This window comes from Hemibagrus wyckioides, linkage group LG03 (assembly GCF_019097595.1).
Source record: "Hemibagrus wyckioides isolate EC202008001 linkage group LG03, SWU_Hwy_1.0, whole genome shotgun sequence".
Taxonomy (NCBI): Eukaryota; Metazoa; Chordata; class Actinopteri; order Siluriformes; family Bagridae; genus Hemibagrus; species Hemibagrus wyckioides.
Genome location: NC_080712.1, coordinates 24,591,865 through 24,612,712, shown reverse-complemented (window position 1 = coordinate 24,612,712; position 20,848 = coordinate 24,591,865). Strand labels below are relative to the sequence as shown.

The 20,848-nt window shown below is 41.8% G+C and overlaps 1 protein-coding gene across 1 annotated transcript; it reads left to right on the top strand.

Annotated features, from left to right (window-relative positions):
* Positions 1-16,949: 16,949 nt before the first annotated feature.
* On the top strand, positions 16,950-20,252 carry LOC131351126 (uncharacterized). Its single transcript, XM_058386360.1, has 3 exons — positions 16,950-17,187; positions 17,886-18,698; positions 19,029-20,252. Exons 1-3 carry the CDS (start codon positions 17,091-17,093, stop codon positions 19,202-19,204), a joined length of 1,086 nt encoding a protein of 361 aa, XP_058242343.1. The 5' UTR covers positions 16,950-17,090; the 3' UTR covers positions 19,205-20,252.
* Positions 20,253-20,848: the final 596 nt, after the last annotated feature.

The following is a 20,848-nucleotide window of genomic DNA, read 5'->3' as shown; positions in this document are numbered from 1 at the left end:
GGGTGGAAATAAAAATAAATAGTTTTTATGGACGCTCATAAATTCTCTATGTGCATTTTCAGGTCCTTCCCCCTTTGTGCATTCCATGCTAAAGATGCTATACAACTCTTTCAGGATTGTTCTCATAATCATATAAGATTTCATTTGGTGATATTTGTGATGTTGACGGTATACATATTGTATATAGTAATGTAAAGGAAAGTAATGTCATGAATGTGGGAAAAGACTTTAATGCTGAATTTGAAGAAAGGAAAAGTCATGTGGAAATCTGTGGCAAATGGAGGAATTGGGCCACTGTTTGGACTGGAGGAAAACGCCTGACCTGCCACTTTTCACAACCAGCAACAACACCTAGAGGTGAAAAAACAAACTAATGCTTCAGAATCTGTCTCCCAGTCCAGTGATGGAATCTTGGTTCACATAAACTTTCTCCTCATCCCAAATGGTCTCACACCCCTTAGTAAAGTTTTCACAAAGTTAAAGGAATTCTCATTTGTCACGTTAGTCAAACAGCTACACCAGGTGAGAACAGAGCTGTGGACCGAGGAGTAATAGACACTATACTGCCAAACAAACATTATTATTTAGAACTCAGCTTTATGGGTAATAAAAAAAAATAGAAAAGGATGTTTGAAGACGAACTTCAGTTTGTTTTGAAAAAGGCCAATATCTGAGTATCTCTCTGTACTTATTTAATACCTATAGGCAGTCTGAGCAAGAGTTATGCAATTAGGTCCACTGGAATGGGATAACATTATATGGCAATTATGTTCTGATAGTGGACATTAAAATGGACACAGAGAGATCTTTCAAGGTTTTTAATGTTCAACAAATGTATTTATTCACCCTGCACTAATGCACAAAGACTTACACACAGCCTTAAACATAAATGGTTTTATGAATAAAATAATATAAAGCAAATGCAGTATATCTGACTAGATGCAACCACTGTCATCTATAGCTGTCAAAATTTAATCATAGATTTAACGTGATGCATGCTAGCAGAACAATGCATTATAATATTCAATCTGTATGCTATATTACACCCAACAGATCAAATCAAAAACACATCGAATCACATATTGCCAACTTTGCTCACATTATATAAAAGCAAAGGTTTGTTTTTTATATATTTACTCTGAAGAGTATCTTTCTGTCTCTCTCTTTTAGATCTTCAATTTAAGACTTATCTTCACATAGAAATAATTCACATATTAAAATTCCAGGCATACTGTATGCTCTACACATTAAGCATGGGGTCTTCCTACATGAGAACTTAACTAGTTATATATGTGTAAGTGAATGTGACTAACACTGAATACTCAACTTCCAACATATGTTTAAAGAGCAAAACTGAATGTTTCCCAAATGAATAGTTTTTAGCTTTTACCCAGTCAGCATCATGATAAATCTGAGTTTAGACCTAATTGTTGTGTAATGCCAACTACAGTGATCCCCGTGTATTTAGATTTATACTTAGAACTCATTATAATTAAACTCATTAGTCATAATCCAGACTTTGGGTAAAAAATTAGCTCATGTGAACAATATTATTGTGATTTTCCATCTTTGTATGTTTACTTTTATCTCTTTGATTCAATATGTTGATAAGACATTCTGTTGCTTAATGATCTGTTTAGCCATATGTGAGAAATGCCTTAATTAACCTTTCAGCATCCTTCCTGTATTGGATGATATTTGGATGTATGATTTGATATGGTGCTATAATGGCACTCTCCTGACTGCCCAGCTCCTGCCATGGTTACCACAGATCATCCACATCCACAGCACTGTTAGCATTGTACCAAATAAGCCCCCAAATAACCCCCCACCCCCCTCAGAATCCCAGTGCAGCCCCTCCGCCCATAGCTACACTGCCATATTGTGAAGTGGGAAGATCCATCATCGGCTTGGAAATGGGGATGCCTTAACATACGCCTCATTCTTCTGCATGGCCTGCTCCTTCACAGACAGTATTGCTTTAAAGGTGGCGCTGCTGGGGTCATACTGTCCTGGGAAAGTTAAGTTCTCCATTTAAATCAACAAACGATGCAGCCTTCTGCCGAGGATATGAATGTGCCCAGTGGCAGATGGCAGTGTCCCATACCCATAGACTCACGCACGCCTTAATCCCCGGGGGATCTTGCATTCCTGGGTCATCAGTTGTTCACATCAAGTACAAAAAAAGGGGAGAGAGTAGGACACAGAGAAGAGGCTGCATCCCTCCACCCATAATCCCCCTCCCTAAATTAAGCAAATACGTTTCATTTCAGTGCTGGAGAAAGAAGGCACACATACGCCTGGAAAAAGCCTAATTAAACATCTATCCCATCAGCATAAGGGCTTCTGGGAGGTGCCAATAATATTACCTACATTAATCAAGTTCTACTATAGAGATTATATTAGATTCCTAATTAATAAAAATAAAGATATATTTTTGTGCAGCCTGTATCATTCAGCATCATACAAGAGATAAGCTGTTCAAAGAGTGTTTCTCTTCAGGTAACTTTATTGCTCATGAGTAGCTTGTGCTTAGAAGTGCCATTATCTTTAATTTCATACATGACCGCTCATTTTGCTCATTGTTTGTTTAGGTGGGCGAGTGCCACAGTGATCCCACGCTCTTGCTGTGTGTGTGTTTGTACATATCAGCTGCTCCAGTCCAAACAAAGGGGACTCATGTGACTCAGCAGCTTCCCCCAATGCCCCCTTAGGCTCTATTGCTGAGAGAGACTTTCTCACACCTCTCCATCTGGATGGGCTCCTTTCGAAACGTCAATCACAGCAGGGACTCCCATTTTTCTGCCCGCACTGGGGGATGACCCTCTCTGGGCGATCTGGTGGAAAGTCAGTGATGGTTGATTTCTGCTCAGAGTCTTTCAGTGGATCACACTGCAGTCTGTTCTGCCATGTGCTTTCTGGAGGCTTGATGAAAGATTTAGAATCAGGCCTGGCCTGTCTGTGCTACTACATACATGCCACTACATTTCTTAATCTGTCACACTGCATTACAAGAGCTGGGGGGAAAAGAATAATTAAAAGCATCAGAATGCGGGCGATAATCTAGATATCCGTTCAGAATGAACACAAACTATTCCAGTAACATAAGTGCACATGTATTATGAAATTTGATTTGTAATTCAGAATAGAAAAACATTTATGATGAACTTATTAGCTTAAAGGTTTTTTTTTTTTCAGTCTGAAAATGCAGTCTGGTGACTATAGTTCATTTAATAAAAATACACGTCTAAATCTGTTGGTACTATTATTTGCGCGCCCCCTAGCGATTGCCACAGATATTTCTCATCCACCGACACAGTCAAGCAAGGAGAGTGTTATGGTTTAGTGCCCACTGCTGGATATATGAAGAAATGATAGAGCTTTTAAAATATTATGGTGGCCAGCAGGGGCTGTAAATACAGATAATTGATGCATAAAATCTAAAATGTTTTGAAGGGAAATATTATGAAACAATAATGATGCACATTCAAAAAGGTAAGCAAAACACAAAAGTTTACTTAAACTTTAACAGTAAAGTTACATTTTTCAAGTTTTATCTAAATGTGAACAGATATCTTGATCTTAGTGTATTCATATAGTGTTTGTGTGATTAAATTGTGTTACTTTTAAGGAGGCTAAAGTAAACACTTTGGTCAGACAAATGACTTAGTTAATGTGATTCAAACTTTTGTTTTCCTGTTGTGGTTTTAGCTTATTACAGTCTTTCTGATTTTGTGTTTCCTCCATTTGTAGCATGTTTCTACATGCAGCCTGTGAGTTCTCCAATTGTTGAATATGTCTACACATATTGTAGCTGTTTCTGAACTAGTCTGTGTGTGTTGCGGGTCTGATGCATCTGTTTTCTGTATTTGCAGCATGCTGTAAATAAAAAAAAAGTTCTGTGATGTCTTATATAGCTCTGTGTTTTTATGTGGCACCAGGGTCCTAGAGGAACCATAGTTTTATTTTACTGTCTACTGCATCAGTTATATATCATCAAAGTGACAACAAAAGCTTCTTGCTTGCCTTGTAATTCTCAGTGAAAGCACTTCCACAGTGTTTTAACACATCTGTATTCAGCAGTATGAGCAGCTCTTTTGTCATTCAATCAGTCACTGAATGATGACACTTTAGTATTTAATCATTTCTGAGGTATACATCACCTACATTGTGTCATCATTGGGAGTCTGTTAGAAGAAAGAGGGGAAAAAAAGAAGTTTGTGACAAATTTGGAAGCAAGTTTTAAATGTCTTTGTATGCTTGACCTTCACTGGATGTTTTAGCATGACAGTGAAGACATGGCTTGCCAAGGATGGTGTGGATGAACTTGAGTGACCTGCACAGAACCCTGACCTCAACCCCACTGAACACCTTTGGGATGAACTGGAACGCTGTTTGCCTGCCAGGGCTCATCATCCAACATTAGTGCCTGACCTCACTAATTGCTCTTGTAGGTGAATGAGAAAATCCCCACAGCCCTGCTCCAATATCTAGTGGATAGCTTTCCCCAAAGAGTGGAGGATGTAATGACAAAAAGGGAGAGTAAATTTGGAATTGGATGTTCAATAAGCACATAGGTGTTATGCTCATGTGTCCACAAACATTTTGGCCATGCAGTGTGTTTATATTATGATTGTAATTTTCCAGAAATATATCCACTAAACAACATTGTGATTATATCACTGTGTGTACAGCAAACATGAAACACAGGGGAAAAAACTCACTTAATTTATACTAGCCATTAAGCAAGAGGAAAATCTTTTAATTAAAGACATTTGTCTGAGAAACTGACAAAGAGGAATGTTTAAACCAAGATTTTTACAGCACTGTTTTTGTCACAAGCTGTTTTGAGGGTTTTAATGGGCTACACATTCACAAAGCAGTTTGAGAGCACAAGCACATTTATAAATGGCTGGATGCAGAGGGGAAAATGTGTGCACTTTATTGTTTAGCATGTTGTTGTTAACACTTGAAATTTGCTTTCAAGAGTATTATTGTGATTTAAACAAGATTAATGCAGACATAAACCAGACCTTAACTCTGAGCCCCTTGCTGAAATTGTGTATTAAAAACAAGGTTCATAAGTAAGTGTCCTTTTTACACAATGCATTATGTTTGTCTTCCAATTCAGTTGTGCTTCTCTGCACGTATTGTATATAAATACATGTTTAATTATGTAAATCACAACAACAGCCATATGGCCCTTGTGGACCTTGTCTCAGGGTTATTTCTGACTTCATTACTGTAACTTACTGTACAAGCTTCAGTTACTTCAGCTCTGAGGTGGCTTGAGACATGCAGAATATATTGTGCACTGGTGCATTAATTATAGCTAGAAACAACCCAATATACAGATTTACAGGGTTTTTATAAAAAAAAATGTCTCCTGCAGGTGTCAATTTGTAACATATGCATTATATGCCTATATAGAAAACTATTCTTTAGATGCAGAAGTTTAAGTAATGGAAAATTTATGTAGACTTTAATATAGATTGTTACATTTTGTAGTCAAAACGAAAGGCTAGATGTACAATGCCTGTACTATTTCTAGCTTTAGAAATGACAATCTAAGCATTGTCAAAATTTGTCAAACCATCTTTAGTCTTCTATGGAAGTACATCCATACTTGGCCGCTATAGAAGGATGACAGACAGAATCATGTAGCTAATGCTGAGGAAAGCCCTTACCTGCAGGCATACAGAACCTGGCCATACACCCCATTCTCAGAAAATATCTGCTTCTTGCATCCTTAATGTTACACTTGTCTTTCAGCTGTAATATTGTCCATTTGCATTGTCTCCATCATGTCAGCTTGTTCTAGAAATACAGTCAGTTTAGCAATAACTGAGCCTGCTAGTTACCCGTGTTTGCTGACTTAGATTGTAGCTTCAGACTACCTGACAAGCTTGCCATATTATTCAAAACTATTTTAACATGCCCCTGTCTCTAGGACCGAGCTAATTTGAGCCTGCATGCTGCGTCCTTCTCACAGTGAGTCGTTCACTGCTCTTCTGCGTTGCTTGTATGGAGCTAAAACTACATCCTCAAAGTTGCAGCCTCTCAGAAGTTCAACCCTGATCAGCACAACTCTGACAGAGAAACAACTACTATAGATGCTCCCTGAAGCTTATTTTGACTTATCCAGTTGACTCAGACATGTCTGTATCGACCCCTCTTCTCTTGACAATGAGTTTCTCTGCTCCAGAGGATAAGGAAAGACAAATGAATAGGGGTTCCTTATCCACCACACTGTGGAAAGATATAGTCACTCACAATGACTTCATCTTCTGTAATACACAAAAGACTGTCCAGGCCAATGGGCATTCAATGAGTCTGTTGTAGCCGAGTGTGAGAAGGTACAGGTACGCCTTTAGAGACAAGCCAGACTTTACACCGTCTATTACCTTTATACAGGAGCAATGTGATGACAGCATGATGTATGACAATGCATTTACCTTCTGTCTACTCAGAAAGGTTGCATGACATCCACTAGGTCCTCCACTACTATTGGTCAATGTGCCTCAAGCTCTGGCAGGCCCAAACGCCCTAACAAGCGCAATCCAAAAAAGGAGTCTGGCCCATTGTCCAAGCCTTAAAGTAATCTTGAAAGTGATAAATCTGAGAAACCTAATTAGGTCCAAAGTGAGATGTCTTATCTCCACTGTACCATAAAAATCCCTCAACTACACTTGCAATGACCCCAAAGGAAGGAGAAGGAGGTCTAATGTTCATCCCATGGAACATGTTTGAGGTTTACTTCCCCTACAAAAATAGTAAACTCTCAATCTCTAGGGCAGGGGTCTCCAACACGTCGCTTGCGACCCACTTCTGAGTAGCTCATCTGAAGCTTCCTAGAATATGTACAAAATTAATAAAATAAAATTAACTCAATAAACCTGTTTAAATTTCATCCCAATCAAACTCACAGACGTTCCCAGCCCTTCCCGGCGTTGTACCAAAATCTGACTCCGCAAGAAAAGCACACTCCTCCACACATCACGCAGTTTAATCATCAATCGATTTTACACACAGCTAGTACCAAGATCATACATGGAAGCATTATATAAACTACAATCTATAAGCAAAAATGGAAGTAGTTTGGATAAAGGATAAAGAAAACACAGCAGCTCTTCCTGCTGCTGACCAGCTGCTCACTCCAGGCTCTGAACCAATCAAAGAAAGGAAACAGTGGCAATGTGTTACTGATGCTGGCTCAGAAGTTTGACTGCATGTGTTTTTTATTTTGCTAAATCTTGATAAAAGATTTTTAAAATGACCATTTTGTATCAGGAACATTTCCATTTAGTGTGTTTTGACATACTTGATATTATAACATTATGTGGGGGCAGCAGCAACCCCACAATGATGACGATTATGATGATGATTTGTAGCATTTTTATAAAAAAAAAAAAAAGTAAAAAATAATTCCAAATAAAAAAAAAAAACAATGTTTTGTCTTGTCTGTAGTCTTCAAAACAAAACTTAAATACGAAGAGCTTTCAGAATGCTTATTTTTCATCATGTTAAGCATGTCCTAATGTGTCTCCTATAGGAGAAGGTGGAGAACAGCCGCTCAAAAGGATTTTTTAGGAATTTGTGTGCTTTGCATCTTCTGTGGATGCCATGAAGGCCAAACAGGAGATGGACGGCAGGATATGGGCCAGGAAACTGGGTCATATTGAAGTGGTTTAACGCAAGGAGAAACATCAGGCTTACCTTCCCCTTCAGACAAAAAGGAACCACTGCACCATCAACCCGTCAGGTGCAAGTTGCCGTTCCAGTGGTGGACAGTGTCCCTGCTACTGACACAGTACCATCGGTAAAAAGTGTCCTATTTGAACTTCCAGCTGCAGTTGAAGTTCCAGCTCCAACACCAGCTCCAGCTGCAGATGAAGCTCCTTCTACATCTGTGGCATCTTTGAGTCAAGTGCAGCACGAAAAGGAGACGATAGTAAGAACAAACAATATTTTGTATGATTAATATTACAAAAACATTGTCAACAACAACAAATAATAATAACAACAACAACAACAACAACAATAATAATATTATTAATGATGTTTTCTGTTCCCAGGATGTACCCACAAATGCACCAGCTGGGAAACATCTAACGATCTACATGCTGGAATCGTCTCCAGTAGATGTCCAGATAACACGTGAGTTTCACAATCATAAACACACAAACACACACATTAGCAAGGCTCAGGACAGGACTCAGAAGGCAGAGAGAGAATCCAAACGTGCTTTAATGAACTCAGTCAGGAGCAGGAAAAGCGTAACTAAAAAAGGCAAACGGGCAGGTAGGTAAAACGTAACTCAGATAAATCAGAAAAGGCAGGTTGGCTGACAAACGGCGCGTGCACTTACGGCACATGCACCTAAACAGTCTTAATACTCGCCGCTGACGTTAGCGAGAGGGGGCTTTAAATAGGCGCCGAGATGATTGCGTGCAGGTGACGTGATTAGTATTCCGGTGATTGAGAGCGGAAACGTGTAGCTGGGGCCGGCGTGCCCGTTACAGTACCCCCCGGACCTGGTAAACGGTGTCAAGCGCATCGATCTCAGGTGGCGGCGACACCTCGGGCTCTGTGGAAGGAGGGAGAACAGGATTAGCAAATGGTTTCAACAGAGAGACATGGAAGGATGGTGAGATCCGGTAGTGCTCCGGCAGGTTGAGCTCATAGGTCATTTCATTAATGGGCCGCCGGATGGTGAAGGGACCTATGTAGCGGGGACTGAGATTTTTGCTAGGGAGCTTAAGCCGGATGTCCCGTGTGGAGAGCCAGACTCGGTCGCCCGGATGGTATTGAGGTGTTTCTTTCCGGCGCGAGTCAGCCTGGCTCTTCTGCCGGCACAGTGCGCGGCGCAGGTGTACATGTGCCGATTCCCAGACCCTCTCACTCTCTCTGAACCAGTGGTTGACCGACGGTATTTCTGATGGTTCACCCGACCATGGGAACAGAGGTGGCTGGTAGCCGAGTACGCACTGAAATGGAGCGAGTCCGGTGGTTTCTTGGCGGAGAGAGTTCTGGGCATACTCAGCCCAAGGGAGGTATTGGCTCCAGTCGTGCTGGCGATTGTGGCAGTAAGCTCGGAGGTAACGTGCCACTTCTTGGACCTTCCGCTCGGTCTGACCATTAGTCTGAGGATGGTAGCCAGACGACAGACTTACGAACACTCCCAGCTGTTTAAAGAAGCTCCTCCATAATCTGGAGACAAATTGCGGTCCCCTGTCGGACACAATGTCTTCAGGGAGGCCAAAGTGCCGGAAGATGTGATGGAACAGAGCCTCCGCTGTCTCCCAAGCAGTGGGTAGGCCCTTGAGAGGTAGTAACTTGCACAACTTTGGAGAATCGATCCACCACAACGAGGACGGTGGTGAGGCCGTTGGACGGGGGTAAGTCTGTGGCGAAATCGATTCCCAGATGAGACCAGGGACGATGAGGAACAGGAAGGGGCACGAGCTTACCCTCCCGCAGATGGCATGGTGTAGATGTTATGGCACACACTGGGCATCCTCCCATGAAACGAACTACATCGTGAGCCATATGCGGCCACCAATACCTTCCCTTTAGGAGTGAGAGGGTTCGTCGTCTGCCTGGATGTCCAGAGCCCGGAGAGGAGTGTACTGAATCCAGAAGAGAGATACGAAGAGATGTTGGCACGTACGTCTTCCCTTCCGGAGCAGGTTCATTGGCGGTGGTGGCACGGATCTCCTCGTCGATGGCCCATATGAGAGGGCAGACAAAGAGATCAGGAGGGAGTATGGGCGTGTCTTCGTCCTGCTGCGGCTCGGGGGAGTGAATACGGGAGAGCGCATCGGCCTTTGTGTTACGGTTCCCTGGGCGATATGTGACTGTGAAATGAAACCTGGTGAAGAATAACTCCCAACGAGCTTGCCGTGGATTCAAGCGTTTCGCTTCTTTGAGGTACTGAAGGTTCTTGTGATCCGTGACAACCTCGAACGGGTGGTTAGCTCCCTCCAGCCAATGCCGCCACTCTTCTAGGGCCAGCTTAATGGTGAGTAGTTCCCTATTGCCGATGTCGTAATTTTGCTCTGCCGGGGATAACTTCTTGGAGAAGTACGCGCACGGGTGGAGCGCAGGCGGTTCATCTCCTCTTTGTAATAGCACCGCCCCTATGCCCGAGGCTGACACGTCCATCTCTTCTAACTTCTTGAAGGCCTCAACCGCTGGAGCCATCCAGCATAGTGACTTGGGGTTGCCGCGTAAGAGGCGCGGTGTGCATGCTGAAGTTGGCGATAAACCGACGGTAAAAGTTCGCAAACCCCAGGAAGCGCTGAAGTTCCTTGATTGACTGAGGTTGCGGCCAGTTCTTCACCGCTTCCACCTTGCATTGATCCATTTGAACACCTTCTGCAGAGATGATATAACCTAGGAACTGGATGCTGGGACGGTGGAACTCGCACTTTTCAACCATTAGATAGAGGCGGTGATGGCGGAGACGGTCGAGCACCTGCCGAACATGAACGATGTGCTCCGACCGGTTGGATGAATAAATAAGGATGTCATTGATATAAACAATCACAAACCAGTGGAGCATGTCCCGGGATATCTCGTTCATGAAACTTTGAAATAGCACGGGGGGCGTTGGTGAGACCATACGGCATGACTAGGTATTCATAGTGCCCGGATGGAGTGATGAATGCTGTCTTCCACTCATCGCCGCGCCGTATGCGGATCAAGTTGTAAGCACTTCTCAGATCAAGCTTGGTGAAATGGCGAGCTCCCCGTAGTTCCTCGAGCGCCGCAGGAACTAAAGGCAGGGGGTAGGTGAATTTTACCATCTGGGAATTGAGACTCCTGTAATCTATGCACGGCCGAAGCCCACCGTCTTTTTTGGCTACAAAAAAGAAGCTAGAAGCCGCTGGGGAGGTGGACGGGCGTATAAAGCCTTGGTGTAGTGCCTCCTGAATGTACTCCATGGCTTGTTGCTCCGGGATAGACAATGGATAGATGCGCCCTTTAGGCATCTTAGCTTTGGGCAGAAGGGTTATGGCACAGTCCCAAGGTCGGTGTGGTGGCAGTTTTGTCACAGCGGCCTTACTAAAGACATCCTGGTGGCTCGTATACTCAGCAGGAACATCCACATTGCTGTTTTGTTGGGGACTCTCTATGGTTGTTGCCCCCACAATGGCTGTCTCAGGGACCGGAATCGGGAGAGCTCGGAGGCAGGACTGTAAGCAGAAATCGCTCCACTGTTCGATATTCCTGGTGCTCCACCTGATGTAGGGTTGGTGGAGCGCTAACCAGGGGCGTCCCAGGATGATGTCTACCCGAGCTTCCTCCAACACCAGAAGGGAGTGTGTCTCTTCATGGAGACAGCCAATTCGGAGGGTCAACTCTGGGGAGATCCACTGCACCAGCCCACGACCCAGTGGTTTTCCCTGGATAGTTGTTATTTGATAACGTGTCGAGCTTCGGTGTCTGGGGAGGTGACAGGTGGACAGGGCACGCGAGGAGATGAAATTCCCAGACGCACCAGAGTCGAAGAGCACGGTAACTGGATAAGATCGAGAGTCATAAATTAAAATGGCTTCATGGTAACGTGGGTTGGTGATAATAGAACTTAGATGGAGGGTACTCACCGCTGGGCGTGGAGGACGGACTGGGCATGTATGGAGAAAGTGACCGAACTCACCGCAGTACCCACAGAGTCCCAGCTGGAGACGACGCTGATGTTCGACCGGAGATAAGGTGTATTCAGCCTTCCGCATGGCCGCGGGCGCGGGAGGATCAGCATGGGGTGAGGTATCGGATTTATGGTTCTCCTCAGCAGCGATCGCGGCGAGATGTTGAGATACTTCTTGCGCTTTTTGCATGAATGACTCCAGATCGGCCGGGTCAGTGTAGATTGTCATCTGCCGTCTGAGCTCGGGCTGTCAACCCCGCCGATAGACCGCGAGTAGTGCCGCCTCGTTCCAGCCACTAAAGGCCGCTAGCGTGCGGAAACGGAGCGTGTACTCGCGAATGGTGTTCCCGGCTTGCCGTAGGGTGAGCAGCTCGTCATGCACCGCGAGAGTGGAAGCGCTTCTGCCGAAGACCGCCTTGAAGTGGGCCAAGAAACTGTCCAGGGAGGCGAGTACTGGGCTCTTGGATGTCCACAACGCCTCAGCCCAGCGTCGAGCCTCACCAGACAGTAGCCACAACAGGAAGGCGATCTTAGCGCGATCGTTGGGAAACTGCTGGGGAACAACATCAAAGTGGAGTTGGCATTGCATAATAAAGCTCATACATTCCGATACCTCACCGGAGTATACAGCTGGTTTAGCCAAGGGACAGGTCGGTGAGGCCACCGCGGACAGTACTGCTTCCCGTAGCGAGGCTGCCAGGGCCGTGATCGGATCTGGTGCAGGAGGTGGTCCGGCGAGGATTTGCTGCGAGTCCAGCATGGGAGGCGCGTCGGAATGCAGGGCTTGCATGTTCAGGTGAGTCTTTTCTTTTTATAGCGGGGCGAGTATTTCTGTAAGGACAGGACTCAGAAGGCAGAGAGAGAATCCAAACGTGCTTTAATGAACTCAGTCAGGAGCAGGAAAAGCGTAACTAAAAAAGGCAAACGGGCAGGTAGGTAAAACGTAACTCAGATAAATCAGAAAAGGCAGGTTGGCTGATAAACGGCGCATGCACTTACGGCACATGCACCTAAACAGTCTTAATACTCGCCGCTGACGTTAGCGAGAGGGGGCTTTAAATAGGCGCCGAGATGATTGCGTGCAGGTGACGTGATTAGTATTCCGGGGATTGAGAGCGGAAACGTGTGTAGCTGGGGCCGGCGTGCCCGTTACACATATAGACTTCAGCTGTGCGGCTCAGGATTTTGATTCATTTATTTTAATTCTCCATTATGATTTGTCCAAATGTTTTATTGTGTAGACTGAAACCATCTACAAGCACCTGCTTTGAACTCCTCTTGCCTCAGTAATGGTGCATAGAAATAATCTGGCATCTGAGTCTCACTCATATTACTTGACTGAATGACCAGGACGATTCACTCCATTTCTATTCTCTGTCTGTCTGTCTGCAGATGATTACATGCTGCCACTCGTCGAGAAAATCCACCCAACACAGGCGAATAAGATCACCTGGAAGTTACAACATCATAAACATGATCAGTGATCCAGAGCTTCTGTGTGCCAGGGTGAGCAAAAATGAACAATATCCCACTCACCAATCCCTCATTTACACATATTCACAATTACAAGCAAGTATTAAAAATGACAATTAAATTATTTATAATAGGGGCTTAGAGGATTCATTATAAGTGTGATTGCCTAGCACCTACCGGTCGATTCACGCTTCCTCCCTTTTTGTGCTGAGTCTGCACGTTCTTGTTGTGTTTTGGAGGTTTCCTCTGGGTTATCTGGTTTCCTCCTTTGTCCGAATACATGCCTTGCAGGCTAATTGGCATCTCTAAATTGTCCTTAGTGTGAACATGTGTGTGTGTGTGTCATTGTGCCCTATTTTTGTTTGGTACCCCATCTATGGTGTTCCCCTCCTTGTGCCCTAGATTCCCTGGAATAGGCTCCAGGTTTCCCCACAACAATACTAGGTAAAGACAGAGCACAGAGAATATAAACAAGCTGATAAACATCTTACAGGGATTACCAGTCTTTAGTCCAGCATCTGAGTCCACTTTTACAATGTTGCAGAGTGTCTTTAGAGGTTTAGAAGTGTTGTGGAGGAACCTCTGATTGTCCTGACTGAGAGAGACAGCTGTCCCTGGTATTTTGAAACAATTTTAAAGACACATGAGTGAAGACAAGAGCATTCATTTCTTGTATTGTACTGACTTTAACAGTTCAACAAATGTGTTTAGGCCTGTACTGGCTCTAGAGCTCTACATGATTTAACTGAAATTCAGGTGCTGTATTTGCTGTTTGATACATGCTATGGATACATGTATGATCCTTTCAGTATTTATTCTGAAACCCTAACTCACTCATTCAGCTGCTGCAATCTCAATAGTAAATAAACAACTGCTATCTCAGAAAGTACTTGAAAGATTGTGACCTACCCAGAACCAGAGACATGTACATAGGGAACCCAGAGGCATAGGCAATAGAATAGAATCAATAGAGGCAATAGAATAGAGGAATAGAATAGAGGCAATAGAATCTTCAATCAGATTTACCAAATTGCACCAAACAACTCACAACCACAAGAGGGAGGCAAATATACCAAACCTTGTTAATTTTTTTTTTATGTTTTCCCACCTCACACCCAGTGTTCCCAGCATAGGCTCCAGATCCACCACAGCCCTGTCCAGAATAAATCATTTAATGAAGATGAGTTCCTCTAGTTTGCACATTTTCTGTTTGCACATTTTTTGGCACTATGTGTCCTGGACTGTTTCGAGTTGTTTTTTTGTATTCTCTGTTTCTGCACTTCTGTCTTGCACTGTTTGCACCTGGTTGCACATGTTGCACTTTATGTAGCTAGGACAATTACTTTCTCTCCTTAGTTGTGTGCTGTTTTTGTTTTGTAGCTATATGTTGTTATGTTGTCTTATGTAGCACCAGGGTCCTGAGAAATGTTGTCTCATTTCACTATGTACTGTGTCAGCTCTATGTGTTTGAAATGACAAATAAATGCTTCTTGACTTGATTTGACTTGAATTAATGCTGGTACAAATATGTTGTCTTATTTCATTAATGAAACATAAACTGTTTTATTACAATTTACATAGAAAGAGGAGAAGAGATGTTAGATCCTACACCACAGGTGGGTCATGTTATAAGATGTGAAGGGAATATTGTAACATAACATTATGACAGCTTAAACCCCCCTGTATCAATTTAATGTGATTTAATTAAAAATCCTACACAATATGTCAGTAGAACATTTATTAACTTACAAATCAAACAAATGGCATTGCAGATGCTGTTTAAGTAATCTTTAGGATAACCTGATCTTCTCTGATGACTGGAGTAACCAACAGTGGGGTTCTCCATCTTTTCTGCTCTTCACTTCAGTGTGATAAATCTATGGAGTGTCACATGACATCTATGCTACATCTATCTTATTGACTTACCCATCTTATTTAGCCCACCTGGTCCCACAGGTGAAACCTGCACTGGACCCACTCCAGTTTGCCTACCAGCCTCATATCAGTGTTGACGATGCTGTCATTTATCTGCTGCAGCATGCTCACTCCTACCTGGATGGCAGCGGTGGTACTGTGAGGTTAATGTTTTTTACATTTTTCTAGTGCCTTCAACACCATTCAACCATTCCTGTTAAGTGAGAAGCTGCTTATTTTATTTTAAATATTTGATGTGAAATAAAATAAAACTAAAATAAATTTAAAAAAAAAAAACCCAGAGTCTCTAGTACACTCTGAGAACCTCTATAATTCCTAATACTCAAAAGATTTGGTGTGAATACATGAAACTGCAGTGATGATTTAAAGCTACATGAACTAGGCATGATTCTTTATATCTGGGTGAAATGTATAAGAGTAACAGATATCTCAGTGATCTGGAGTAGTAGGGGAGGTGTAGGTTATTTCATGGATCACAGTTTGCAGGACCTTATGCCTAATAACACCTACTAAGAGAAAAACCTCACCACCATCAATAGTTCTGATTCTTCTTATTTGCAAAACATTTCAACAGCCTCTTTAAAAGATCTCCCACTGTGGGCTTTTTTGGAGACTTAGTATAGTTATCTTTTTTCTTTAGTCTTCAGTTTTCAGGTATTTTCTGTAGCTCCTTCCTTCCATCCAAGTGGTTGGAAAAGATGTGAATGAAGCAGTGTGGAGACGAACAAAATAACAACGTAACAACGACAACAACAATAATAATACAAATAATAATAATAATAATAATAATAATAATAATAAATAGAAGAAGAAGAAGAAGAAAGATGGGACTTTGGAGACAATTATGTATAACAGTATAACAGGAGACAGTATAGTTATCTTTTTTTCTTTAGTCTTCAGTTGTCAGGTATTTTCTGTAGCTACTTCCTGTAGACGGAGTGAGCAGGGAACCCACAGATGTCCAAGTTGTTGGATGACTCCATGAGTCACAGTAAGCCCCACCCATCTCATTAGAAAGGGAAGGTTTTCCACAAGGTTTAGGAGTGTCCTCTAGAAGTGCATCTGTGAGGTCAAGCACTGATGTTGAAGAAGAAGGCATGACTCGCAGTCTACGCTCTATTTCATCCCAAAGGTGTTCTATCGGGTTGAAATCAAGACTCTGTGCAGGCCAATCAAGTTTCTCCACTCCAGACCATCTCCAGATTTGAACCCTATTGAAAACCTCTGGAATGTCATCAAGAGGAAGATGGATGGTCACAAACCATCAAGTAAAGCTGAGCTGTTTGCTTTTTTGCAAAAAGGGTGGTATAAAGTTACCCAACAGCAATGTGAAAAACTGGTGGAGAGCATGGAGCCAAAACCCATGCAAATCGGGGTTATTCCACCAAATACCGATTTCTTAATGTTATTTAGCCAAAGCATTAACACAATTTGTTTACAAATTATTTGCATTTTGTTTTATTAGAGTTATTAAAGCTCTGCAAATACTGCATGATCTTGGGTCATTTCTTTAAATATACACTCTAAATAACAATAGTTATATTTTGAATTTAGGAGAAATATTGTCAGCAGTTTACAAAAAATGAAACAAAACTGTTCATCTCACCAATACATGCATCTGTAAGAAAAAAACATAAGAAACTGATTATTTTGCAGTGGTCTCTAATTTTTTTTCCAGAGCTGTATATATACAGTTTTGAAATATAAATGATATAAGAATATATGTAAAATAAAATAATAAATGAATAACGCAGATATAGACGTCCATCATTTTTTATTTTAATAATATAAGCATTGATGATAATGTATGTGAGGGTGAGAGAAGATTAGAGCGCATGCGCACTGACTGCAGCGTCACGTGACTTTGTTCTTTTTTGGAACGTTTACTTTCAAATTCGAAAGTGTTTTGAGTTGAAGGTCGCAAGATTTGGACTCTACTTTGCGATTACTGCTACACCTCTCCATCACTTTTATTCCTACAACACTTCTGGGATTGGACTCCTACACCGACTCTGCACCACCAGCGAGGATGAACTTCGGAGGAGAAGACGCGCTACAGCGGCAGGACGCGGACCTTCAGCCCGGATCGAGCGGACTACCTGACTACTACTACGACCCCTGGACCGGTGAGTTACTGAGTTTTTACCTTTTTATTAAAGTAACAAGTGCTTCAGTGAGTAAAACTGTGTTAAAAACAGCACTAAACAGGCGGAAACGCGATTAGGGATATCGTTTTGTATGGTTAGACAGTTTTGGGGAAAAGCGATCTGTTCGTTGTTATTTGGCTAATCGTTTTATTTACATGATCATTATCCTAAAGTTTGTGGGCATAAAGTGGTGTAAAATGGATAAGGTTGGACCTTTAAGCCAAAATAACTGGCAAAATTAGCACATTTACTAAAAGTTTACTAAAGTCAATCGGAGGAGGAGAAATATTAGCGAAGATCAGCTAGGCGGCTAGTTAGCATAGCTAATGTGGCTAAATAATTGTTTTTCCGTGTTCAGAGTTCATAAAAGCGATGAGAAACATCGGAGTAAACACTGATGAAGTAAAAACTAACCCTTAATAGACATTATCTGAAAGTTTTTTTCGGGACTGAGTTAGCAGTGAGATAAGTTGGTCATGTGACTGTCTACATTTGCAGCTAAAACGTAAATAGAGAGAATGTATGTAGAGTTATAGGAGGATTACTGTAATATAACTTGTACATACTGAGTGATGTTTTTCTGCTGTACAAAACAGATGCTGTACTATTAAACTAAAGGTTTCTGCTTCCTATTGTGAGTTGTGCAGATGTTTCTCACTGTTTGTCTTTTGACACAGGGAGACGACAGGAACAAACGCCTTTTGGTCGTTTTCCTCAAGACGGAGGTGATGAGAATGAGGTGGCTGTGAGGAGCTCATCCCCCTTTAGGAGCCCATCCCCACCCTTTAGGAGCCCATCCCCACCCTTTAGGAGCCCATCCCCACCCTTTAGGAACCCATCCCCACCTGCATGGAGCCCATCCCCACCCATGAGGAACCCATCCCCGCCCATGAGGATCCCATCCCCACCCTTTAGGAACCCATCCCCTCCCATGAGTATCCCATCCCCACCTGCATGGAGCCCATCCCCACCCATGAGGGTCCTTTTACGTATATGGGACCAGTCACCTGTAAGGAGCCCATTCCCACCCATGAGAAACCCATCCCCACCTGCATGGAGCCCATCCCCACCCATGGGGGTCCTTTTACCTATATGGGACCAGTCACCTGTAAGGAGCCCATCCCCACCTGTAAGGAGCCCATCCCCACCCATCAGAAACCTATCCCCACCTGTAAGGAGGCCATCCCCACCCATCAGAAACCTATCCCCACCTGTAAGGAGGCCATCCCCACCCATCAGAAACCTATCCCCACCTGTAAGGAGGCCATCCCCACCCATAAGGAACCCATTCCCATCAAGGATACCATCCCCTATAGGAAGTCCTTCCAGGATCCCACGCCAGGATCCCACGTTAGGATCCCATTCCATCGTTGTGTTGCGCGACATAGAGTCTGGTCAGCCTTACGTTCCAGCATCTGTTACCTTTAATGTTTGGCGCCAGCGAATAAGTAGGAGGGATGAAGAGGAAGACAATCAAGTAGTCCCTTCTGGTGAGAGCCATTAGAGTAAGAAATGATGAAGTAAAAATTAACCCTTAATAGACATGAATATAGTTTTCTTTGAAAGTTTTTTTCAGGGGGTGAGTTTGCAGTGATATAAGTGGGTTATGTGACCATCTACATTTGCAGCTAAAACGTAAATACAGAGAATGTATGTACTGTTGTAGGAAGATTACTGTAATATAACTTGTGTACATACTTTAGAGTGATGTTTTTCTGCTGTATGAAACAGATACTGTACTATTAAACTGAAGGTTTCTGCTTCCTTTTATGAGTTGTGCAGATGTTTCTCATTGTTTATATCTTTTTGATGCATTCCAGCTTATCCTGTTCTAGACCAGCAGAAAAGGTCGAGGGATGAAGAAGAAGAGGAAGACGATGAATTCTTTTCTGCTAGTAGACGACAGCGTGTGGATCCTGAATGGGAGATGCAGGTAGTCACAAGGTCCCTCCAATTACCCGTTGAAGCCATTCCTGAACTAAGCAGACATCTTTAAGCTATCCCCAAATATATCGCCTCATTTTCATCACCCCATATTCATCATGTGGTAAGTATCAGTGGTAGGTATCTCTGGTAGGTATTTGGCCTCTAGTCTACAGCTTTAGTCTGTTTTTAAATTTGTAGTGAATATTTCACCTCCAGACTCCAGCAGTAGTCCTTTATTTATGTAAATTATTAAGCTTTTAAACATGTGAGGTGGTAAGAATCAGCTTGATACCTTCTTTTCTGTTCTGTTGTCACGAGGTCATCGTTCAACCTTCTTCCTCTCGCCTTGTAGATGTCTGAGCCCAAGCACACTTTGTACAAACTAAAAACTAAATTTACACAAATGAAATGTTTACATACCCTTGATTCTTAATATTTTGTGTTATTACCTGGATGAATAACGACTGTTTTTATGTTGATCATCCAAGTAACGACACACAGTAGTAAGAATCAAGTGTATGTAAACTTTTGAACTGGTTCATTTGTGTAAATTCAGTTAAAATTTTGTCTTGTGGATAAATGTAAACATGTGTCATGTGAAATAAATTGTTCAGGGCAAAACGTAATAAAAAAACAATCTGCAATTTATAAGATCCTGCTCATTTCTCTAATTGATTAACATTTTGCAGATGTAGCAAGGGGTTGTAAACTCATAACTTCAACTATACATGTAACCTGCCCTCCAAAATTAGAGATAGACTCAAGAGTCCAGCGTGAGAGTTCACACCTGTTCTGTTGTTTTTTTTTTAGAGAACCCGCCTTATGAGCCGTTCCGATGATTTTATTACTTTAGGTCACTTTATGACTTTAAATTCTCTGCGTTTTTGAGCAGGTATCCAGGGGATTCTTACTACCATCACTGTGACTTTAACATAATTTTGGTAAAATAATAATAAAAGAAAAATAGGGTAAAGTAGTTCTAGCAATTATGTTAGTTTATATATGTCTGGTTAGTGTTAAATGTATAGGCTTGTTACTATAGTATGTCGTATATTTAGGACATATGAATTAGTGTTTATTATAGAATTGATAAGAAACCAGTTTTCTGTTTATAAATATGTAGGTTATATATATTACTGTAAATATTTATATTGTTGTAAATATGTATATATGAAGTATTTAAGATTAAGATTTTAAGATTATAAAATATTAGTAATGTACAGATTATAAGTCATGTTTGCTGTAAAATAGTTAATAAATTTTATTTTTCTTCAACACTTATGCATCAAGTGTCTTTTTTATAACACTTTAAGCATTTATTGTATATTAACCAGTCATACAGTAAAATACAGTACAGTAAAATAATAATAAAATAATAGTACTGAAACATATTAAAATAATGCATGTCTTCATCTAGATTCCAGCATTGTCATAAAAATATATCTTAAAAATAAAAATATATAAATGTACAGTTTGTAATAAGTTCATGTTTGCTCTTTAAATAATCAATAAAAGTTCTTTATTTTTCTTCAACACTCATGTGTCAAGTGTCTTTCTTATAACACACTATAAGCATTCCTCATTTCACATATAATTACAATGTAGAAATAAACTTTTCTCCCATAAGCAAATACATTCCTGCCAACAGTCTGAACATGTTAAATCTGTATAATTAATAATCTGCTGTTGCCATAATGCCTCATAAATTGATAAC